Source organism: Etheostoma spectabile, chromosome 1 (genome assembly GCF_008692095.1).
Source record: "Etheostoma spectabile isolate EspeVRDwgs_2016 chromosome 1, UIUC_Espe_1.0, whole genome shotgun sequence".
NCBI lineage: Eukaryota > Metazoa > Chordata > Actinopteri > Perciformes > Percidae > Etheostoma > Etheostoma spectabile.
In genome coordinates, this window is record NC_045733.1 from 572,936 (window position 1) to 598,644 (window position 25,709).

At 41.2% G+C, this 25,709-nt stretch overlaps 1 protein-coding gene across 3 annotated transcripts in view; it reads left to right on the plus strand.

The window, feature by feature from the left end:
- Window positions 1–25,709, plus strand: part of nfatc3a (nuclear factor of activated T cells 3a) — a 62,325-nt gene that overhangs the window by 28,123 nt on the left and 8,493 nt on the right. For all 3 annotated transcript variants that reach the window (XM_032520935.1, XM_032520944.1, XM_032520953.1), the window contains exons 4-9: window positions 9,203–9,402; window positions 9,911–10,083; window positions 10,619–10,759; window positions 14,443–14,498; window positions 14,668–14,794; window positions 16,757–17,851. In XM_032520935.1, the coding sequence (XP_032376826.1) occupies window positions 9,203–9,402; window positions 9,911–10,083; window positions 10,619–10,759; window positions 14,443–14,498; window positions 14,668–14,794; window positions 16,757–17,851 (1,792 nt within the window). The remainder of the gene's footprint in view (window positions 1–9,202; window positions 9,403–9,910; window positions 10,084–10,618; window positions 10,760–14,442; window positions 14,499–14,667; window positions 14,795–16,756; window positions 17,852–25,709) is intronic.

Sequence of the window (25,709 nt, forward strand, 5' to 3'; positions counted from 1 at the left end):
TTAGCATCACAACAATACAGAATTTACTGTATAACAGTGACAATTAGACACTCTTACATGACTGTCTCACACACACACACACACGCACACACAAACGTACACACACACACCACACACACACACACACAACACACACACAACCACACACACACACACACACACACACACACACACACACACACACACACACACACACACACACACACACTATTAAGAGCTCCCCTAAATGAAACAAACACTTATTAGAAACACATTTTAAAATTGGTAAATTGGTCTTTTGTTTTGAATTCACCCAGCAACTGCATTTTAATCAAATGCCTTGACAGGATTGTAGATTGGTAAACAAATGTTGGTTTTCAAAATCGACACTTTGGATATAATCCAGTTTTTTTTAGTTTATGTGTGGGCATCTACCAGCTTGAGTATCAGCGCAGTTAGTTATACCTCAGTCATACCTCTCACCCAGTGGCTCTCATCCAGATTTCTCACGGAGAATGGTCTTGTGAATTTTTCTGCACGTCTGTGTAGAATTTAATGGCTCAGTTGAGGAGCAGTTTTAGGTCAGTGATTTCCAACCTGCGGTTTTGGGCCCCAGACACAGGATGTAGGAGCTGTTAAGAAGCGTAGCCACAGAAACTAAGCGGCAAAGGAGCCACTGAGGAGATCCTTTTAGAGCTCAAGTCATAATGATGTAAAAATTTTGTTTAATACGTTTATTATTAAACTCCAACAAGCCAATGTTGTAAATGGTACTTTGTGTGTGTGTGTGTGTGTGTGTGTGTGTACTCAACTTTGAAAGCAATATAGTATAGTATATATGGTACAATATGTTAAGCGGTTATGCCTTTGAATTCTGTCATAGTAACTTGTGCTCTGACATGAGACTGCAGTGTGTTGGGAGTTTGACTGCTAGCACCAACAAGAAAGATGTGAGGGTGTTGATCAGCTGTTGATCAGCGATCTAAAGAGAGATGGGAAATAAAGAATCGGCTGGCAATTGTCATAGCTGTCAGCTGTTTTTTTCTGTTTGTGTACGGTAGCCAGACAAACAAAGACCACCAACTATGACAGTGTTTACATTAAATTGTTTTGACGGACATGTTTTACAGCTCTGGGTCCTGTGAGGAATAATGTGTATTTCTTTAAAAGACTGACACTGAGGGCTACTGAGATTGTTCCTAGCCACAGTGAAGCTTTGTTAAAGCCCACCAGTCTTGTGGGTTTTATATCCATTAGAACAATTACCGCTTCTTCAAGTATAAAGCCCAATACAATAGGAAACCTGTAACAGAAATCCCCCTCATAATGTCTTTATGTTATTTACAAAATAAAGACACATTTGGAGAATTAACAATGTTCCACTATACAATATACGAGTGTATGGTTTGTACAATATACATTCTACACAGCTGAAAACAAGCATTGAAGTAATTGTACAGTTTGCAGGCTGGTTACATTTGTGCCTGGCTGACTGGCTGTTTTAGCCATTCCTCTGGGGCTAGCTGCAGACCATAATCGGTACACCTGTTGCTAGGAGACATATAAGTCCAAAGCCTCTCTAGCTTGCTGAGGTATCCTTGTGCGTATTTAAACAGCTTAATTGAGTGCTGCTGCACCCACACAAATATAAGGAGCCCCTCTGGTATTACCTGCTGTTAGCATTGAGGCAGGCAGACACAACAGAAAAAGGCTGTCTGATACAGTGAAGAAACAGTCACACTTACGCATACAGTACACCAAACACAAACAAATGAGTCCACCCCAAACACTACATAGGGCTGTGCTTTTTTAGAACACAGGTTTTAGAAAACAGACAGTTGGAAAAAATATGATTTCCATCTTTAAACCTGTTGCGAAAGTAAATCTAATTGAGGCTGTGGTGTCTGGTAACAAGGATTTGAAAGAGAATATGACAGAAGCTGTCCAAGATGGCCTTGTATTTCCACTGCCTTGGATGCATTAGATGATCCCAGCACTTGAATCCATGGCCATGAGCCCATTGCTGTCTATCTCTGTCTCTGTCATTCAATCTCACATTTTCAGTGTCTTTTAACCCCTTCTGTTATTCTTGCCATCTCTCTCTACCTCTGTCTTACCTGCTTTCTTTCTTCTTCTTACTTGCCCTCTTGCCTTGTGCCACTTGCCTTGACAGGTCTATCTGTCACTCTGCTGTCTCTGTCAATAGACTGGCTGCTATAATGGGGAGATACACAGACAACAATGCAGAGACATGCGGTTTGCACTGTGTGAACCGGCTGGAGCTAGTGCTGCTTTGCCCCAGGGCTGTATTTGATGTAAACATGTTGGAAGCTTGGCTCTCATTTGTTGTAATCAGGCTTAGCGCACAGCGAGAAAACAGTCACTGAGAGGGGGAGAGAGAGAGAGAGAGAGAGAGAGAGAGAGAGGTGTGTGTCTGTGAAAAGGAGAGTGGGGGAGGATAGAATGGGAATAAGAGGAATTGAGTTTGGACCAGTCTAGCAAGGCCATATACAGCCCTCATGCAGTATACAGTAAACGCTCCTTTGTGTGTGTGTGTGTGTGTGTGTGTGCTCGCGCGCGCATACGCGCATGTGCATGTGCATGTGCATGCACATGTATTGACCTTGTTTAAACAAACAGTCAACCGGCCCCCTGGCTCTCTCTGCCCTCCCCAGTGTGCTGGGCAAACAACAAGCCTGTGTGTGTGTGTGTGTGTGTGTGTGTGTGTGTGTGTGTGTGTGTGTGTGTCCATAGATCCCCGCTCGTGGTGCCACAGTAGGGAAACCACTGCCAGATAAAATGGGCCCACTCGTGACCTTGACCACCATTGCTCCTGTTTTTACATCTGTTGCACACACATGCTAGCCAGACAAACTCACATGTGCATGCACACACACACACACACACACACACACACACACACACACACACACACACACACACACACACATACACACACACACACAGATAAACACATATCACAACTTTTAAAGGACACCCTTTCACCACAGTTAGTGTTCCTCAATTCTATTCTAATAAACACACACACACACACACTCCATCTCCAACACAAGCGCTTCAGGGCTGTAGTTTACATCAACGTGAGTGTACGTAGCTGCTCACACACACACACACACACACACACACACACACACACACACACACACAGAGTCTCACCATGGCAACAGTGGAGCAACACAGGGAAACAACTTGGCAGATCAGGCGCTCGCTGTGTGAGAAAGTGTCGAGTTACGGCAGAGGGCTGGAGCTGAGGTAGGTGAGAGTCGAGGACAGGGACGGAGAATAGAGAGTGACAGAGGGAAAAAAACTAGGAGGAAATGAAAGTAGGAAGGAAAGTCAGGATACAACAGGGTGGAAGGAGGAAGCATGAAGAAAGGAAGAAAAATAAAAAAAACAGAGAGGAGACAATTAAATGGGAAAACGATAGATACAGAAAATGAATGGAAGGAGCAATGCTTTGAGGTAGTTGTTGCTGAAACTGTGTGTGTGAGAGAGAGAGAGAGAGAGAGAAAGAGAGTGGAGTGTTTTGCTCCATGAAGCAGGTGATGTGCTCCATCTTAGCTTTGTCCATGTAAATATCCCATTATCAAAATTCTTAGAGCCCAAATCAGCCCTCAAAACCACAAAAATTAAGTTAAATGTTAAAACGCTGGCTTGTGTATGTCTGGGTGCCTGTTTATGTGTGTACTATATGCAGTGATAGGAGATATTTTTCCCCTCATCTTGCTAGCCTTATTACTGGATCAGTGGAACAGATGAAGGCCAAAAATAAGTGGGGACTTTATTTAGTGGGAGCAGAGTATGTAACCGTATCCAGTGGTTTTATTTTAGGGGAGGGAGTTCATCCTAAATTTGATCCACAGTCACAGCAGCAGTGGCAGCCGTAAGTTAGTTACAGGCTTCAACGAGCACTGGCCCGGGGACATGTGACTGGCTTTAATGTCAGTGTGGTTTAATATAAGAAGTGATCTCTATCAGGCCTAATTACTTCAGCTGGGCTGCACTCTGGACAGGCAGAAAGGTGAGGAGTTAAAAGTGCAGAGACCACCCTCCTGTGGTATTTCACACTCAAGCTTAGATTTAGGGGGTGGTGGAGGGGGTGACTCAGGAATGTGAAACAAGTCAACAGTGTCAGTCGTCTGTGTTGTCAAGAAGCCTCCTCCGCCAGGACCATGGTACTATCCATGTGTGCTTGTTTACATGTCCTGCTGTTTGCAGGTGGTGCTTTACCCATTTTCTGAATTGAAGGTGCAAATAGGCCCCTGTAGCGTGCATGGACTGCTATTTGAGTAGCTTGTGGCATCATTGGACTCAGCATTTGTTACAAAGTTGTATTGCACTCTTCAGGATGTAAAACATAGTGTCCCGGCTAGAAAGCAAATTACATTGATTTGAGAATTTGGGATCAATTAAAATGAATGAATATCATTCTATGGTATTAAAAAAGTATGAACATTCTCCGACCTGCTCTGACATGTATCTTTTTCAATTCAGCTTTCAACCAGCAACATGTTGTAAGGCTTACATGTGCTTAGTCAATGTTGACTGAATCAGTTTTGTTACTTTTTACATTTTACGTTTATAAGCCGCTCTATTTTCTTTCTAATTACAGTAAGATTAATCACATTGAACGGAATAGAGGGAATACCAAACAGAAAACGGTTGTGTCAATAGTACCAGTTGTGACCTTAGCAGAGTGAATGAATCAGCCCGGCAGTGTGTGGTATGTTTCTGTTTGGCCGGTACTGTTGATTCACTTAGACTGCTGAACTGAGCCCTTTCTTTTTGGCCCTCTAATCATGTTTTCCCTGGTTGATTATTTGATTTGGAAAGAATTCCCTGGCCTGTTAAGTGTATGTTTGTCAACACTCTGGCTCCACACCAAATCCCTCATGTGTCGAGATGGAGAAATAGAAAAAATACAGGAGGGCACAGAGAGAGACAGAGATGAAAGGAGTAAATGGAAGGAAAGGAAAAAAAAAAAGAGGGACCTTTTTGTTTCATGGTGACAGTTCATGGTGTTGGTGGGTAGAACTGACAAACTGGAAAAAATAACTTGGGACAACTTTTGCATTATTTAAAGCAACACTGCGGCACTTTTGATATTATTGCGATTGCAATGCACCCCTAGAGTTTCAGAGTGCAGATCACCTTTAAACCGCTGTCGTAAATATAGACTGCTGTACAACTTTGCTAACACAGCCAAACATCAAGCAAGTGCAACAACACAAGACATAGCAAGCCAACTAATATAACTGCCAAGTCCAACAGCAAGATGGACAGATTTTATTTCGCAAAGCTCTCACCAACGACTGAAAGGCACTAAAGGTTGTCCGATGGCAACACGGTCACTCTCTCCTTTTCTCTTCTTAGCTCCTTTAGTGTGCATATCGGTTTCTAGCCTCTGCAATGATGTCCGGAGTGGCTGCTGAACCCGGTCCTGTTGCCTGCTCGCCCTGCTCCAGCTCTCGCATGAGACCGCTGCCGCCGCATCCCCACCAGCATTCATTTTTTCCCATGAACTATGATCCAATGGATAGTGGCGTAAAGCTACATTGTGCGAGGCATTTGGGGCACGCACTAGAAATAACAGAGGCACCATTCTCCCTGTTTTAAGTCAGAGTAGCATCACAATGATGTTTCTCATGGTAAAAGAGTTACATAATGTTGTTTAAACACAATGTTAAACATGTTTAACTAATACAAAAAATTCACATCGATACTGGTGTTCAAAAACTGCCAATGCACTTTTAACTTGCGGGGCTGATTTTTGTACTGTGCTTTCTGTTTCTGTGTTCTTATTTACACCATGAAGTGTTTTTTTTAACTTCCGTCTTTCCTTTCTCACAGAGACATTCCTCCAGACACTGTTAACTCATTTTATGCTGTCTGGAACACACATGGTGCTGCGAATAAACATGCCCTGATTTATTGACACACACACACACATTTGCAATGTGCACTACAGGCATGCACACAGACACATACGCACACGTGCAAGCACTGTCTGTGCTCTGTCTGTCTGTGTGTAAAACAAGCAACACAACCCATGAGACTGTTGATTCCTGTAACTCCATGTTTCTTTGAATCCAAAATAATAGTGTCATTTACAGGCATGGATCCATTCAGACCGGGTGCATAATTACCTGTTACTAGCAAGATTTGTACTTTCATGTGGCTCTTAAGATCTAATGTGGTTTTCAAGGATGAACCCATTACTGGTTATTATAGGGGCCTCATGCTGTTTCTTGCAACTTTCTTCCGAATACATTTCATGTAACAGACAGCAGTTTGGAGTCCAGTTTGACAAGTGAGGAATTAATCTCACTCTATGCTGTCGCTGTCAGTTTATATTTCACGTTTATAAGTTTGATTTCAGAAATATATGCTGTTTGCATACATTGTGTGTGAGGAGGCTGCGTTCTCTCGTCATCATCCGTGTGTTTAGTGACCCAGGAATTTCATTCTGTCGCCTGCAGCACCCTCTGCTTTACAAGAACCAACAGCCAAGCTTACTGTGTGTACAAAGCACGTGAATTACGGATTTAGTCATTCACTCTAATTCAGACATGCTTCCATCTCTGAGCACTTAAACAACACATGGAGGATGTGGTGAAGGAATATTCACTTACCTTTGGGTGGGGAGTTTTTGCTTCAAAACAACGCCTTGGGGTTGGAAATTAAATATTAAAAGCCTAAATCACTGGTACCGATAAACAAAACTTTTCCTATGTTATTATGCATGACTATAACTGCCACTTCCTTTTGAAAATACAACAGTGCTTTCCACAGACTTTTGGTGAAGTGGAAGTTGAAGAGATATTTTGAAAGTCAAGATGGATGGCTTCTCCCTCAGCTCCCTCGCCGCATTAGACTTGCACTTCTCAGTCCAGACTTGTGTATAGCACACTTTTTCTGCTACTTACTAATCATTTTTCTTCAATCTGCTAAAGTTAAACATATTGAAGGTGAGTTAGATTAAGGTAACCATTGTGCTCTTAACTAACTGCTGTTAAGTAGTATCTAAATGTGTTTACTTGCCAGAAGCAAGTTTTCCCATGTATTATTTTCAATTCAGCCCCGTCTTGGGAACCAATGGGTCTTTATTGAGCTCAGCAGCACAACCCTCTAAGATACAAGGTTTTGATTCAGCTAAGAACAGTGAATCGTTATTCAGATTTATGCTCCAGTGCCCTGCCTGCCTAGTATCTGCCTCTGGAGGCTTGTCCTCTCACATAACCTGCTGTAAACACAGCATATTTCAGTTTTTTCACAGCTCAGTTCAACAAAAGTGCCCTCATAGCTTAACTTCTTTCACCACAGGGGACCGTCCCAGAAGTAGCACCTGAGAGAGAAAAGAGATGGAGATGTAACACTGCGCAAAGGCTAGCTGTAAATCCAATGACAGCAGTTCCCATGAACACCAATTCCTCTATAGATTCCCGAAACACTTGTTATTAATGTTGGATATAAGCTGTGTTTAATAACCCTGCTGCAAACCATTATACTTTAATAACTGGCTTCAGAGAAAACCAAGCAGGCATTTCTTTGGTAGTCCTTGCTCACTGTTTTTCTGAAGGCCCGATTTTGACCAATTTATTCCTTTTTTATTTTAGCTGGTTTTGGAACAGCACATGACAAATCCCAAGCTACACCCACTTTCTCTCCTTCCACCAACCACACTTTTGTACCAAACATTGACACAGCGGTGTGTGACGCAAACCTGCAGGGAGGGAAGGGTCAGCAGCCAGCTGTGGTGGGGTTGAGGCTTGGCAGTTCCTGGGGTGAAACAGCAATGAATGGCCTTGTTCTTTTCTGTTAAACTCAATAGGCTGCCTTCCATTTGAGCTGGAGGTATGGACTGGGAAGGCAGTATGGTGGGAGTGTAGATGTGCGGTGGGGTGAGGAGGGATGCCATTTTGCCGTCACACAGTCTGCCAAGTACAACATTACAACAGTAGTGGGATTGTGTGGCCTGTGTGTTTGTTCTGTCCCTCTGAGGAGGAAAGGTCCCGCTCTCCTTTCCATCTTCCCCTTGTCTCTACCTGACACGCAACACTTTTCCTTCATCCAACATCTCACCTGCCTGAGTGGAAACCGGGGTACCAGCACTCAGGGACTAATGGAGAGGGCAGCTGCTAGTCCAGGTGCACCATTGCCAACCAGGTTGGCACGCGTGAACCATGGGATTTGAAAAAGGCTGTTGACATTTTTACTGCCATTTTCTTTTTCAAGCCGCAGTGTAACCATTAAAAGACTTTTTATATGCACGAGACCTCACAGAATGACATGAAGATCGTCTGAATGATGCTTTTGTATAATTTGTTGTCCATTTTTCAAATTAATATGAGGATTTACTACACCAGCTATTTGTTCTTGTCATAATCTCTTAAAGCCAACTCTGTTCTCTTACTTTTTTATTTGTTGTAACCACTAGGGGAAATCACCAGACGCCTCCCAATAAAATATCATCACGATACTTATGTCACGATACGATTTTATTGCGATTTTAAACATATTGCAATATTCTGCTATATATTGCAATTTATTCCTTTTTTCAACTTCTAATTTTTACCAATTTCAAATGAAAGGAAACTTTGTCAACATCTGTTTTATCTAAAAAGATCCATTTCTCTGTTCACTTCAATCACTTCAATTTTATTGCAGCAAAAAGCATTGTCAAGCAGACAAACTGACCAACATATATATAATAAAAGATTGATATTTGGCGCCTGTGTATCGATACAGTATTGCCACTGAAAATATTGCGATACTATGCTGTATTGATTTGTTCCCCCACCTGCTAGTAACCACTGTAAATACATTAAATGACTTTTATTTGGTCTTGGAATGATTGACCAGACCAGCTTTTAAGGCTCTGATGAGTTTTTTGGGAGGTAACAGTGTCCTGCGCAGAATCCTGTTAAAAGGGAAGCGTGGAAGGGAAAAAAGTTATAACTCTATTAGTTGAAAACATCAGTGTCAAACTGGTTGGAGGCCAAAGCGCCAGATGAAACTCCACTGGCCCTGCCAGAAATATCACAACACCCTCGACCTGACATTTAGATTGCCTCCAAAAAAGGTGGCCTTCTAAAGGCAGTGGAAATGAAGACTGTTCCTGTGTGTTCCACCTCTCATCTGGACCCCAAGAACTCATATCTGTTATTTTTCTGTTTTTCTACCTCTCTCTGTCGTGTCTTAGCTCATTGGCTACAGTGAGAAGCCCATCAACCTACAGATGTTCATCGGAACAGCAGACGACCGGTACTTGAGGCCGCACGCCTTCTACCAGGTGCACCGGATCACCGGGAAAACCGTAGCCACAGCCAGCCAAGAAATTGTAGTCTCCAGCACCAAAGTTCTCGAAATTCCTCTCCTGCCTGAAAACAACATGTCAGCCAGGTAGGTGACTGAAGCACTTCAGGGTTACATTACTCAGTTATGAGTTACGAGCTTACCACCATGAAGGAAGCAATGAAAAACTAACCACGTTTATGATCATATACAGTACGGTTGTGAGATTTTCCAAAGAATATTTAATAAATTTTCTTAATCTAGACTAACAGAAGAGTTGGGCACAGAGGGAAAATCTTTCTCATAGAATAGAGAAGCAAACTTTATTCAAATATTTATAATTCTGCATCACCTGAATAATAATATTTATATAAGGTCTGGTTTCATTTATATTGGAATTCATAGGAAGGGATTTCCTCATTTACAGTTGTAATAAATCATATTCACAGGCATTTTTATTTTGTGATTCAACACTTAATTTGCCTCTCATTGCCAATCCCCTGCTGGGCTTGTGGTTGGTTTTATCACTCCCAGGCCTTCACTACTTATGCATGTCTTAGTGATTGCCATCCCGGTGGTGCCGTATGGGGCCAACTATTTTCTCTCTACTTTGCAGTATTGACTGTGCTGGCATCCTTAAGCTGCGGAACTCAGACATTGAACTGCGGAAGGGGGAAACGGATATAGGAAGAAAGAACACACGAGTCCGTGTGGTGTTCCGAGTGCACATCCCTCAATCCAACGGGAAGGTGCTGTCGCTGCAGGCTACCTCTATTCCTGTGGAGTGCTGTGAGTGTTAACTTCTCAGCCAGAGTCTCACACACATGCACAAACAGCCAAACATATTCATTCAGAAAACCACACACAGGCAAACACACACACACACACACTAACACACACACACACACACAAACCTTTCTACACACTTCTTTATTGGCAAGCTTGCCGTCTGGCTGACTTGAGATGTTGATTTAATCTACTGTTTGCTCTCATTGAAAGTCACTTTAGATAAGAACACCTGATAAACGTTAAAAATGTAAATGTGCTCAGTTCTGTCTGTGCCATAACCATAGTTCTGCAAAAAATACTACATTTTTTGGTTGAGGCTGTCAGAAAGGAGTTGATACTAATTTGTGGTCATTTTCAAGGCGATATTTTTTTGTGACAATTTTTTTCATAAAACTGCATTATGTTATAATGTGCTCCTGTTAATTTGTCAAACTATAGTAAAGTACATCCATAGTCCACATACTGCAGTGTGAATAAACAACACGGCAAATGATCACCTTCTTTTTCTTCGGAACCCCTGCTGCGTCTCTCTCAGCCCAGCGTTCGGCTCAGGAGCTGCCCCAGGTTGAGAAATCCAGCCTGACCAGCTGCCTGGTCAGCGGGGGAGAAGAGATGGTCATCACCGGATCCAACTTCTTCCCAGAGTCCAAAGTCATCTTCCTGGAGAAAGGTCCTGGTAAGTGTTATGTCTTCACAACAGCTTACCCTTGAATCACCGCTGCAGTAACAGCTTGTTCCAATTAAGTGTGTAAAAAAAAAAAATCATGTTTCATGGTTGCCTTACAGATTTGATCAGAGAGGCCACAGCTACTAAAACATGAGACATGTCTGCGGGGATGTGAAAATGACATGTATCATTATCTTAGTCTTAACAAGTCCTCTATTCCCACGGGGAATTTTTTTCCAAATGCAGAACAGATTTATGTGTGCTAGTAATGCTGTCTATCAATTGGGTATGAGGCAATACACCGTATAGCCCGATACAACCTTCACATTGCCAGATTTTTTTACAGTATGTTCTTTACACTCATACTGTCTTGTAGCTAACACTACACTCAGCATTTAGATGTTTTTTGAAATATCAAGTTCACACCACAGAAGTTTCGATACCTTAAACTAAAAATGTACAACCTTTTGTTCATCATACATGTTAACTCAAACAATCATAGAGAAAATGAAAATGTTTTAATTAGCGTATGTGACAAGAGAGTAATAATTTACAAAAAGACATCCAATATACATAGTGAAGGTAGGCAAGATTTATTTTATGCCATTACTATCCAAAAAACACACGCACAGACACATGCTTAACAGGACAGGCAAATATGGTCGTTAAATATGCTAATTTAATACTGAAATACACAAACATACTAAAATGAGTATTTGTCACTTTAAAAGATGCTTATACGAGAAAGGAAAATACACTGTAACTAATATTATTCCTGTTTAACAAATGCTTCAGCTAAAGAGATTACTTAGTTAAACTACCTGTGCTGATTAAACTGTTTCTTTAGGTCAGCAATCTTTCTCGGCCTTATCATATTTTTCTCTTTTGTACATCACTCCGTACTCAAAACACATGTAATAACTGTTCCCTGGGATGGAAAATTTAAATGGATAACATTCATTGAGCCAGTCTCTGCCTGCCTGAGGTAGCTTTGTGATGTAGAGCCACAGAATCAAGTTCACACATGGCAGAAAGTGGAGCGGTGTTGTTTTTGTGAGTGAAAGACATTCTCTAAGATTTTCTAAGGGGGAAAAAAGCAGCGCAGTGGAATGTCTTTAGCTCTTTCAGGTGTACCAGGTGAAGCATGGCATAGAAAAGTAGCACATTTAAAACAACTCACTGATGGTCAAGTCTTTATAGCACTGCAGCAAGTGGAAAGCTTTGAGAGGTGCATCTTGGGTAGGGAGGAAAGCTGGGCCCCATGGTGCACAAAGGCAGCGGACTGTGGAGAGTACAGAAAGAATATGAAAGGGGAGGGGAAGATGCAGTTGATTAGATTTGTGTAAATGGTTCCCCTCATCATGTCTAATCCTCCTGCTTTAGTGCAGAAAAACACTGATTGAAGTAAGTATAGGAATGGAAGAAAAGAAAGAAAGAGGCAGTGACAGATATTTTTCCACCATCTCTCATAATTGAAAGACAACAGTAGATTCACGGAACTGGAGAGACTGGCCTATTGTTGCTAGTACACAGAGATTATGGGATGGCACTATAAATGACTTTACTATATACAGAAACAGAGATCTGAGCATTTGTTGTGTTGTCAGATCCTATTTTAAAGCAGAGAAATGTCAAACTGTTATGAAATTGTTTAGGTTTGCTATCACTTAGTAGTATGCATAGCTTTGGTGTGATTCCTGTTTTGTTTGTTTTTTACATTATTGTAAACCTTACTCGGGTCTTTAGAGTTTTTCTTATCTCAGCCTACTAAGAAGAAAGTTACTAGTTTTATAATCAGTGATAGATGTCTGTTTTCCTTACTTTCTCTTGTTTTTTGGGGTCTGTAAAGTCTGTACTTAAAACCAAGATTAGCATTTCTGAGTTACTAGACTTCATCAAACATTAAAGTTAAAAATAAGTCCATAATTGGCACAAGTATTTCAACTTTACAAGGATGAGTGTTTATGAAGAGTGGACTTTAAAGGATTTAACACTGACTGCCCCGAAAAGTAGTTAGTACAGCTTGTGTACTCTGTAGTCACTGTGTTGCTTCTGTTGGAAAAGCCAAACAACCGGGGGCTTTTACAAAGATATTGAAGTATAACATTCTCCTTTTATTTTTATTTTTAATTGATCTTCCGGCACAATGGGGGCAAGTTCTTTTCCCCTCTGACTGGGGTGCGTAGGGTGTCTGAATGATCCAAGTCATTGTCTAAGAGTGGTATGAGGTTCCTGCTGCTGCTTGTTGTCTGACAGAGCATGTGGGGCCCTTGCTCCTGCGTGTTGAATGTCAACAAGCTGCCCTGCAATAATGCACTGCTGTCAGCTGCAAAGACTTTCAAGGTGATTTGCCTATTGGAAAAGACATTCTCTCTATCTCTACCTTCACAACAGAGAGTCTCTTTGGGGTTATGACTGGCTAATGTGCCAGTGGATTACTACAACTAAAGATAATGTTAGGGTGAGATCAGATCAGGTAAACCACCTACTTAAAGCTACAGTAGAGTGTGGATTTTGGTAAAAAGCTGAATAGTTGAGTGCTTACTTTGTTAGAATCTACAATACATACAGGTTAGTCCTCTCTGCAGTCATGTTGCAGATGCCTGACAGTGGTATTTGGGGGAATCCTTTGGGTTTTGAGGCAGGTGCAGAGTATATTTGCACCATGTGAGCACCATGAAACAGGCAACTGCACGTGAATTTGATTGCACTGAGAGACTATACAGTACTAACTTAGTTGTCAAAGTTTTTATTCTTTTCGATGCTGCGATGACTGTGATTATTCTGCAGAGAGCCTGTCAGTATTTTCACCACAACTGCTTCCCTTCGAGCAGCTGCCCTTAAGATGTCTGGCCAAATGATTAGATCCCTCATAGGAAAACTGGAAAGGATGTTTTCTAGCCAGAAACCTGGCAGTTTGTAAAGGCATTTGAAAATAAATGCAATTATTCCACTGCTCTCTCTATCATTTTAACTAGGCAAGACAAACAGCAGGACATTTGGACATTTGATTACTATTTAATAGCTGCTAGGATTTTCTCCATGGGGCCTCTGGGCCTTAACAAATTACATCATTTTGATGTCTCCTGGTTCTCCAGGACAAATTGAAATCATGTGCTTTTCTGATGCATCAAGTCGTGTGGTTCTTAAGCCCCGTCTGTTTGAGAAAGCACTGTTCACTGACATCATCTTTAGGAAAATAGAGAACAAGAGCTACTCCAGATGAGGAAATTACTTTAAAAAACTGTAGTACACTGCAATTCAAAAGGGGTCTAAATTATAAAAACTGTAGTCATCAGTGATCATGTGTGGCCTGGGTTTAATACTGCTTCTGTTTTAGTCATCAGAGCTGATCATATTAATTTCAATTTTCTGTCCATTTGTTGTTTTTATTATTTAAACTTCAATTGGTTAATTGTATGAATAATAGCAGTTGTTGCGTTTGTTGCTAAAGTGTTTTTTCTGATTTACTGGTCTGTCAATGTGGCGCTTTATTATGATTTTGAAGTTTAATGTTAAATGTAAGGAAACAGAATTGAGGGTGACATGAATAATGAAAATGTTTTCTGTACAATGTAAAGTAAAGTTTCAACCTGTGTTATATTGTGTAACGTGTCTCTGCCTGTTTATGGCACTAGGATGATCACTGGCTATGCATTTAGCTTTTTTTTGTTCTTAACCGTTTCTCCTAGATGGACGACCGCAATGGGAAGTTGAGGCAAAAATAATGCGTGAAAAAACTCAAGGAGTAAGTAGTCATTTTTTTACGTGTACAGTAGTTGTACAGCATTTTGTCTGTAATATTTGTTGTCTGTTGTACATTTTTGTACTAATATTTGCATTGTATTGTATGCAATAAATGGCATTATGTTTTGTTGGCAATAAGTGTGTAAATATTGATAAATGTCTTTTTGTAGTCCTGCATCGTGGTGGAGGTCCCTCCCTACCACAGTAAGTCCGTGGGCTCAGCTGTGCAGGTGCAGTTTTATGTCTGCAATGGAAAGCGCAAAAGGAGCCAATCGCAACGCTTCACTTACCTTTCAGGTGAGAAAAGGTTCTCATTTTTGGAAAGAATCTTAAACCAATAACTGTTTTTTTTTCTTTTTTGACTTAACAACTGCTACTTTTAAAAGTAAATCCTTGGGGAACAAAACAGGTTTGGCAAGGGAGCATCATTTTGCTAATCTTATGCTGTTTTTAGGTGCTCAAGTTTTTGAGATCCTAAGTCATTTTCTTTCAACTCATTCAACAGACATTTACATAAAGACATTCTCTACAGCTTTACTTTGCATTCCTTTGGGTGTACTGCTTTCCTGCAGTAGTTAATTTCCCAAGATAATGAAAAGAAATTTGACTGACAGCAGAGGCAGTTGTAACGTGCTCTTCGTGTTGCACACTTCTCCACAGGGTTTTCACTAACCCCGTTTCTCTCTTCTCTCTCCAAAGAAAGCATTGCTGTGGTTTAGAGGGGGCTCTTCCACTAACAATAACATTAACACCTGCCAACTGTTTATTTTGTAAAGCCTACTGAAACTCCCAGGCCACCTTTTTTTTATTCTCACATGTATTGTACAAAGTATTTACTTGGGCTTTTATGATGCAAATCATTTGCTATCCAGGAAACTTTATACATAGACCAGTAGATTGATATGATTATTTTTGGCTGCAAGGAAACCCAGTGGTCATAATATTTTGATCTGAAAGAATCCTTAGTGGTTTTCATCAAAGTCAAATTACTGCCTTGCTATTTGATATTGTTATTGTGTTATTTTCCTCTTGAAGCCAGTCAAACTGAAAACACCATTGGCGGAATATAATGACATGTAAGCATTTTGTGCAACATATCCAAACCCCTGAGTTTTACCGCAACGCTGTGTAAGTGTGTACGCATATAAGCTGCCTTGCCCCTCCACCCACCCAGCCTTTCTGTTTGCAAGCACGCCCACTCGGCACTGACAGTTCCTGTTTTCACCGTTGACAGATTAGGGCGGCCAATCCGAGCAGAGTAGAGTTACCCTGCTCAGTCAAGCTGGGTCGCTGACACCACTAATGTTACCACGGACACCACCTGCTTTATTGTGGCAAAAGAAAATTCTGAGAGAATTGTCAGGAAAAAAGCAACATGTCCTTTTTATATAAAAAATTGTCTTTTGTCTTTTTCAAACATAAGGACCACACTATTTGTCAAATCTCACATGGGTATGCTCAATTTTGTGGTTATATTAATGTTGGGTGAAAACTAAAGAAAACATCCGAGCTTCAATTATGTTTTTAAATATACAGCACGTTAGACTTCACTTACCCTTAATATCCCTCTGGTTCTGCTTTTAGCCAAAATAAATAATACCCTGTCAATACCAGAGGCATGATGGGGTGAGTAGAGGGCAACGAACAGTGAACTCATTTGCTGTTGGTCTGATCTGGGCTGTGGGGCATTCAGCTCCTCTTCCCACACAACATTTCACACGATGGCACCCAGTCTGACAACATATGCTCTCCCTCTAATTCAGAGCTGGATAAAAATAAAACTCACTGTCACAAGGCACCAGATTGGGAAATAGGTTACTGATTGGCATAGCAGTGCTGTGAGTTGTCACAGTAAAAGGGAATGGCCCCATTTCCCATCGCATTGTCACTCAATTTTTGGGAGGCTTTTTTCATCTAGAAGGAGACCCACTTCACAATCCATTCATTTCAAAATCTATGTTCACTACTTTGAGATTCTTATGGCCTTCTGCTGCAGGTTTTACTGATACATATTTCAACTTCACATCCATGGATTGCAATAATTAGTGGGTTTTGAGAAGAAGGAAAACTTGCAATTCCACTGCTTTTTTTAGCTTTGTACCGGAAACAAAAATCAATGTATTGATTAGGTTTTTTTTCATGCTGTATTTGATTGATGGACATTACTGACAGTGTGTTGTTTTTTTCATCCTGTCTGTCTTTCCTCTTTCGTCACATCTCTCTTCCTCCCTCTCTCTGTATATACCTCTCTCCCTTTAGTCATGGTGAAACAGGAGCACAGAGAAGAGCTGGACCTTTCTGCAGTACCCCCTATGGCCATGCCCCTGGCACATGCTGCCAGTCTGGTGCGCACCCAGCTGCCTTCTCCTGAGCAGTGCCACCCATCGGACAACCTTCTGTCCAGCTCCCCTCACGGCCTGGCCACCGGCTCCGGACCTGGCCTGCTACCTCTGCAGGCCCCCTGCCCCTCCCTGGGCTCCCCGTCTTTCCAACACCTGCCTCACCTCCACAGTCGCAGCTTGCACCATCCCCCTGCTGACTGCCACATGACGTTCCACCAGGGCTCTGCCCCTTCTCCTCTTCCTGCTCCTCCCCGGCCCTCCTACCAGCCTATGCAGCACAGCCACAGTCATAGTCATAGCCTTCCCTTTAACAGTCAGTCCAGCCTTCCTCCTCAGGGCTACGACAGGATGCCTTTTCAGCAAAGCCCCAGTGCTGCATCACACCCAATGAGCATGGGAATGGTGTACCCTACTTCCCCTTGCTCCTCACCATCAGCGCCCTCCTCTTCAACCACCAACCCCATTGCTGGGTCTCCCCAGAGCCAGCAACCCCTGCTCTCCCCTTCATCCCCACACCTGCACACAATCGGAGGCTATCACTGCTCCCCAAATCCAACCCAGGTGCCCTCTCCGGGTGGCCACCCCCTTGTGGGGCAGCACTCCTCCCAACTGCAGAGGGCTATGAGCTACCATCCGGTAGGTCAAAGGTCAGCCTCTTGTCCCACACCGCCCAGCGCCCCTTCTCCAAGGATGATCCCCTCTCCCCACTCTGGGCCTTCCTCCCCTCAGCTCCACTCGCTACCCTACCAGTCGCCCACCTCATCCTCCCCCACCTCTGGTGGCAGTCCTCTGGGGCCTATGCAACAGCAGAATTCAGGACAGCGTTCCCCCCAAGCTACAAGTCCGGTCATGGTCAGCCTGTCCCCGGTGGCTGCAGGGCCTTTGGGTCACCCTCTAAGCCCACAGGGACCCTTCCCCTCAGATGGAGAGAGGCTGAACATCAAAGAAGAGCCAGAGGAGAGGGAGCCCACCTTCCGCTCCATCGGCCTACAGGACATCACGCTGGACGATGGTAAGATATTTATTCATCATGTTAATCCCTGTGTCTTCAAAATCATTTTGGTGTTTTTCTTCCAAGGGTCAGTTCCAACTAATGTCTTCAACAAGCAGAAAAGCATGAGAGTGCCTTCTCTACTGTGATTGGTCAGTTCACGAAAAGTGACAAAGAAATTATTTTACCTTGAAGCTCATGGAGGCAGTCAAACAGAAATAGACACTTGATCACATTTGGTAGCGAGCCCTTAAAACAAATAAAAATTGAGCCTGACCCTCAGACAAAGACCCAGTGGACTCCATCTACCTTTATGTAACTACATGTCTCTGTTGTTACTGCTATGAGTCTCATTCTCCAGTTTACTGTCAGTATGGTTTTTCTGCTCTCATTATCACATTTCCTCCCTCGCCATGTCCTTTTACACAACACACTTATATGTGAACAATCTAATTCACAGTCTAAAACAAGGGGCTGCTGAGGGATTAAATTCACCCTACAACATGTCACGCGCAAGATGCATTTATATCTGATGATGTAAAACAATACAGAGTACCAGTTGAAACCTTAATGCCTGATTATGGTGATAGTGTTTCATCTGTTGTTGCAACGCACAGTTGTGTGCACAGGTTCATTACTGAGGGGTCCTGTGACTTAGTATTGGGTAACATAGAGACAATGGGACTGATAACTATAGAATCATATGAAATCACTAAGCTACTGTATGTCTGGCAGCAGTTTGGAGATTAATTACACTTTCGATGTTATGGCTTCTTGGAACTAGGGAGGGCAAGAGGATTGCATCATTTTGTGCTACTATACTTGCAAAGACTGTAGCTAGAACACAGAGACTACAGTTGTGTGCTGTTGCAGTAATTACATCCTGTGTGCGCTTGTGTGTATGTGAGCGTATGTGTATGTGCATTAAGAGCTCTAAATTAGCGTGTTTAGGAGAAGTTGTTGACTTAACAATTGACCGTGAAGTCAGTACATGCATTTAGCAGCTTTTGTCTCTTATCCATTAACTCTACTTACTGCTTATAATCTGTATGTCCAAACTATTCCAAATCATCTACCTCCTTATCTGCCGTTTAGAGGATTGCTAGGTTTTGTTAACCCCAGTGCCATATTCAAATGAGGGTCCCAAAGGGTTAGGGTTAATAAATAGCCTGGTGAGGCTGTGTCAGGGAGGTGTGATATTGTGCACTAGCAAGGGTCAGCCTAATTAACACAGGGCCATTGTCAATAAGTAGTGTGTGAAAGGACAACAACCACTGAGGTTCATCAGTGCTTATGCACACACACACACACACACACACACACACACACACACACACACACACACACACACACACACAGTTAACCTTCGTAAGAAAAAAAAGCCTGTTTCACTGTCTTATCTGTGTTTTTCCCTCTTACAGGCTCACATGTGCACTCATAAATGCACAGAAATACTCCACAAAAGTTTCACATAAAACTGTAACTCAGATTTAGTCTGTCTCTCCCCATCACATATGCAGAGACAGACACACAGCAACTCTGAAAGTAGCTGGCTGCACTCACACTCTTAGAAAAAAAAGTGTGAGAAAAGTTTGTGAGTGACATGGTTCAGCCGGGAATGTAAGCTCTCCCTTTGAGCCTGTTACTAAAAATAGCTTTCTGTGCCAGCCCAGCTCTGTAGGCCATGTTTTGAACGTGAAGCTTATATCCAGCGCCGAGTTTTAGGAGGTCACACTCTTTTAAGTAGACCATATTCACCCCAGTTTGACAGACAGATTGGGATGGGCACAAATGCACACATATGTAGATATAGAGTAGTGAAAAATGCATATAGATTCAAATAGCATAAAAGATACACATATATACGTACAAATGTACATGATGGCTGTTTACCATTGTTTACCATTTGTTCATATACTCAAATATAATCCAGAGCAATTATGCACCAATTACATTTTATGTTACATATAATCACTTTGACTGGCTATATAATTACTGTGGTTAGAACCGGGGAAACCAGCCTTCTGATATACAGCTAAGACAAAGTGTAACTGCCATCAACACGTCACCCTTTAACACAGACATTTCAGAATGAGGTTGCTCCACCTCTGCATGTTCTTGTATTTATTCTGCTGTCCTCCACTTTTAATTTGTACTAATAAAATACATCTTTTAGTGAAACATTCAATGTGTTTTGAAAAAAGAGTGTCTATAAAGCCTGACCTGTAGAAATATGAGCTTGAATCATTATATTTGCATCAAACAGTCATACCGTATGTGAACTACTATAGTAGAATCATAGGGGGAGAGAGGGAATACAAAATGTGAACGTGTAGAAAACTGCTCTGGTTAGCAAGCAGATGGCCCTTGTGACGCACACCAGAGCATGCTTGAGATGTGTGTGTGTGTGTGTGTGTGTGTGTGTGTGTGTGTGTGTGTGTGTGTGTGTGTGTGTGTGTGTGTGTGTGTGTGTGTGTGTTAAATGGGGTGTTGTATTTGATGTTGTGGAGGTGTGAGTGTACTGTATGTGTGTGTGCTAAGCAGGATACACAAGATGTGAGAAAACAGACTGACAGACAGATGGACAGACAAGGTCAGGCTCGAGCCCCACTGCAGGGTCACTCAGCCGAGACATTCAATCTGAAATGTATTTGGCATCTGAGATTAAAATAAAGTGTATACTGGATAATTAATACTAATTATAATATGTTTTTTAGTACAGTACATGTATATTTTAATGTGTCCATATCAACTAAATTAAGTTTTGTTACAGTGAAATTGGACTTAATCCAAAGATGATCAAGAAGATGCATATATTAAACATAAAGTAGCCTTTTTGGAATCACAGCAGATGGACAGCAAGGCTTTATTTTTTGTTAGATCTTGCAGTGAAAAAAATCAAGAGAAGATGTTAAGTTGCATTGAACTGGAAAAGCAAAGAAGGAATTTTTCATCAAAGCAGCATGGGATATAACCGAATGTCACTAAAATGTGCAGCTTTGTGTATTTCTACTGCTTTGATCTAAAGCAAAACAACAGAGTAAGGTTGGGTGTGCCATTATGAAATATTATCAAAGTTTTTCATGATCACTGTTTAGCACATATACCTTAACAAAATGAATAAAGGTTCTATCACTTGGATAGGAAAGGATAACTTGTGTGTATGTATGTGTGTGTGTGTGTGTGTGTGTGTGTAAGTGTAAACAGTTACTGGGGTGTTGTAGTGTGCAAAGTGTATTTACAACAAAAGCTGGTCTTTTGTTGGCCCTGCCCTACCCAAAATGTACAGCTGCCTTGAACTGAGAGCACTGCATTGAAAGTAATAATAGACTCCTTAAGCGAGACACAACAGTAATACCACAAATGCACACACACAGATACACACACAGAGGGAAACTCGTTATCCTGTAGATGTAATCAAATATACAAGGCAATGTCCGTGCAGTGAACACAGCTTTTTAATATAATTTTTTTACTGTTCTGTTTTGCTATCTTTACAAGACCATGAACTGTGTAGAAATAGACTTGTTGAGAAACGTGTTGTGGGCATTTTAATTTATCAGGCAAACCTTTGATTTTACAGGCTACAGCATTGTTACTCAGAGGCTTGCATACATGCACATTTTTTTATATTCAAACATTAATTCCACATTTTGGAAAATTGATTATCTACCACATTGCCCAGAGTTAGATGAGAAGACCCTCTTCAAATATAAGGCTACAGCTTAATTTAGCATTAAGACTAAACATGGGGAAACAGCTCGTTGGGATCTGCTTGGATTGTCTAAAGGCAACAAAGTCCACCTACCAAGTGTAAAAACAACCTCTTGTGGTTCTACAAGAGGTTTGTGCTGGACTACGGTCACTTTATGAAGTCTCTGCTGGTTGCCTGGATATTGCACCTGGCCAAGACATCACAACAACTTGTTTTAGTCTGTTAGCTTTAGATGTGCTGGTATGTGGATTTTGATACCTTCGGAGAGAGCCATGCTAGCTGTTGGCCAGTCTTTATGCTAACTAAGCCAACCGGTTTCTAACAGCATCCTCATATTTATCGGAAAGATATTGTACAAATGTGACTCTTGGCAAGATTCACATGTCTGATTATTGCTTTAACATCCAAACAAGAAGCTATGTGTAAAGACAAAGGCTGGTCAGCACTGCCAAACCCACTGAGAATCAACAGCAACATCTTTTCAGTTTTAAGTCTCCTTCAGCTCATGGGCAGCTGACTCTCTGCCCATAATCTGACTAGGTTCCCTGAATGTAGCAAAATGGCAGAGAGCTGTAAATGAGTAAAACAAGTCAGCGGTGAAGAGGCCAACATCTAGCAGTCCAAAAAAAAAAAAAACAGATATTTTTCTTGGCCGACCAGACCGGATAGAAAGAATATTGGATTTACCTTTGACAGGTGGCAAGAAATACAACTCCAGTTGTATCCCAAATTTAATTATACATGAAATTAAACTTGGAAAAAAACTTTTTTTTTGACTACCTTTGTAAATGGTCTTGATTCACATTTTAGCCTTGTCATAACTGCCATTACAAAGATCAACAACAATATAAAGCAAAGTAATTTACAATAAAAGCATTAAATGGTTGACAACTCTTAATTCATCACATCAATATAGATATTGCATCCGAAAAACTATTTTTTCCTAAGCCAGTTTTTTTTTGGTTGCTAAACGACATTGGTTACAACTGGAGCCCCGAAACTCTAACCACGGCCTGCATTACCAACAGGCACCTGAGCTAATCCGTTCACATCAGCAGCACAACAACACTACTACTAACACTACACTACTACTAACAACAACACTATGACCAGTCCTCATCCAGATAACACACACTGTCACTTAGAACACACAGAGAGTAAAACTTTACATTTTGTACAATTTAAGTGACTTTACACTAATCAATATTTTCTATAAGAAAAGAGTTAAATTAATTTCTTTCCTTTTTAAATTATATACAAGTTTTGAGGTAAACAAAAATGAATGAAAGTCCTCAGTTTGCTAACCTACAGTTACAGCAATATACAGTATATATACACACATACACACACACACACACACACACACACACACGCATGTATATTTTTAATTTGTCTGTATTAATTTACGTAATTACTGGAAATGTTACAAACTAAAGGTACTTTAGTTTTTTTTACTTTGAATTTTTACAAGATTTTTATCAACAAATTAGATTTCTTCTCTTGCCATGAACCTACGTTACTGTAACTTCTGATGTCCTTATGTGTGTGTACACTACCAAGAAGAAATTTAAACATATCTGTAGTTAATTCAACTATGATTATTTGTATGAAACAACCAGATATAAATCATAATTTTTGTTTGCGTGCGTGTATGTGTGTGTGTGTGTGTGTGTGTGTGTGTGTGTGTGTGTGTGTGTGTGTGTGTGTGTGAGAAGAGAGAATGGGACCATTTTAGTCAGAGTCTTCATGCTGCCACTAACCAACCATAACAAAGTAATAACACAGAGCTCTTGATTTGATGGCATTAAAAAAATATTTAAAAAAAAACAGTGGAAGGAAAATACGTTTCCATCAAATGCTGCTGCTGCTCGTTAAAAACAATGGCAAACATTTGCCGGTCTTTTCCCCTGAAACAAGTGGAAACAGACTTTCTGTGTCATCTTTCCACACAATTAAGGTCTTAGAGAGTGTAAAGCAGAGGTCTTGGCAGAGGCCGGAGCCTGATGCGAGGACGCTGCCAGTGCTGCCTTTTGCTTTAGACAGGAAGGAGGGGTTCATGATTCATGATTCTGAATATACCCAGTTATTATGAAAGTTAACAGTACTTTCTTCAATGGGGATTTTGCAAAGATTTAGTTTGTTGTGTTGTTGGCTGCTCTTTCTGAGTGTCGGTGTTGATTTGTGCTTGTCAGCCAAGCATCGAGCACCGGTGTTTGACGGGAAAATGAATGGTAGTCACCACATTTCTCATTGCGCACAAGTGAGGACTTGACAGAGTAGTGAAGTCGATTTTACTCCCCCTAGTAAATGTACAGGTGCTGACGTGTGTGTTTGTTTGTGTGTGTGTGCGTGTGTGTGTGTGTGTGTGTGTGTGTGTGTGTGTGTGTGTGTGAACAGCTACGTACACTCACAATGATGTAAACTACAGCCCTGAAGCGCTTATGTTGGAGATGGTTTGTGTGTGTGTGTGTGTGTGTGTGTTTGTTAGAATTTAGGAATTTAGGAACACTAACTGCGGTGAAAGGGTAGTCCTTTAAAAGATTTGTGATGTGTGTTTTTAAACTCCACTCATACATTTTTTTGAAAAACAACTGATAAGTTGAAACATTCTGTAATTTCAGCTTCTCAAATGTTAAGTCTTTTTGCTTTGTCTTTTACTAAATTGAATATCTTTGGAGTTTGGACTCACAAAACAAGCGATTTAAATACATCAACTTGAACTTTAGGAAATTTGAACAGATATTTTCATCAGTTTTCTGACATGTCACAGACCAAACTATCAAATGATAATAAAAAATGTAAAAATGTTAGTTTTTTAGTTTAAGTGAAAAAACAAATCTATTATCTTATATGGGTTAGCAGCTCCTGACCACCATCTGTTAAATGGCAGGGAAAGCTTTGGGCTTTGACACCGGAGACTCATCAGCCAAATGCTCTCTGCTGATAAAGTAAGTACTGTTAACCATTGTAATGAGCTTTGGCGATCTACCCTGGCGGCCATTTGGGCCCCAGCGGTTTCCTTCCTTAAGCTCTGTTCTGTGGTCATCTGCTGAGTGGAGCCACTATTTTGTGTCCCGGATCAATGGCAGCAGTCTTGTGAATCACTTAACCGTCAGATCAAATGGGAAATCCAGCTATGATTCACAGAAATGAGTGACTTTGAGAAACTGACTTTTATAAAGAGCTTCTCTGATGTCCCTCACCCACTCACTTACTAGGTTACACTTAAAGAAGAAACTAGAATCAAAAACAATCACAGAGCAGCGGCAGAGTTACATGAGTGAACCAGAGAAATCTTTAGTGAGTCGACCTGCCAGATTTCATCAAACTGACCATCTATTTCCAATGCGTGTGCGATCGCTCATTGGATTTTCACTTAGCGTTTTCTCTTGTAACTGAGGCTCTGTGAAGACGTTTGCATGTCATTACAGGGCCCTGCAAGTGGAAACTGTGCTCGGATATTCCCTCTCTCAGGCAAACCAAGTCTTGCCTCTGCCTGTTCCCTTTGCACAACTGTTTTCCATTGTAGCATGTTGTCTTCATTAGCTGGACTCAAGAATCAGTCAATCTTCGAGTTATTTGCTTAGCTGCTCTGCCAGAGTAATGTTTTTTAAGCCAGGGTCAGGGAACCTTTTTCAATGTGTCATAGAGGGTTTTGATAATTACTTATTTTCCATTTTGACAGTAGATATGTTTATTGTACTGAATGTCCCTCTGCTTATTTCGCTTCTGCTTTTCATTTTGGAAATCTTTTCAATATACCACCTTTGACATGCACTTCAGAAACAGAGACGTGAGATTACCCAATCTCAGTGGTCTCCTGCTAGATGTTAAACAACAATTCATTCAGCATATGTAGAGTTGACAATTGCAATGGCTTCTTTTTTTAAAGCCGCAAATACTTTGACCATGTTTTATTTTTTGGGTTTTATCTTTCTCAGACACATTTTGTGTGACATTAATCCAAAAACCGGTGGCTTGTGAACAATTATGCTTAAAGCTTTAGCGCGTAGCTTTTTAATATTAATGAACGTTCGTTCCTTTTGAGCCATTGCCAAATGAGTTGCTACAAAGCTAATTCAGACTATCAGCTCCACACAGCTCCCTCTGTATTTCTCAGTATGACTATGTTCAGAAGATTGAGGCGTCCAGCAAATTTCGCAT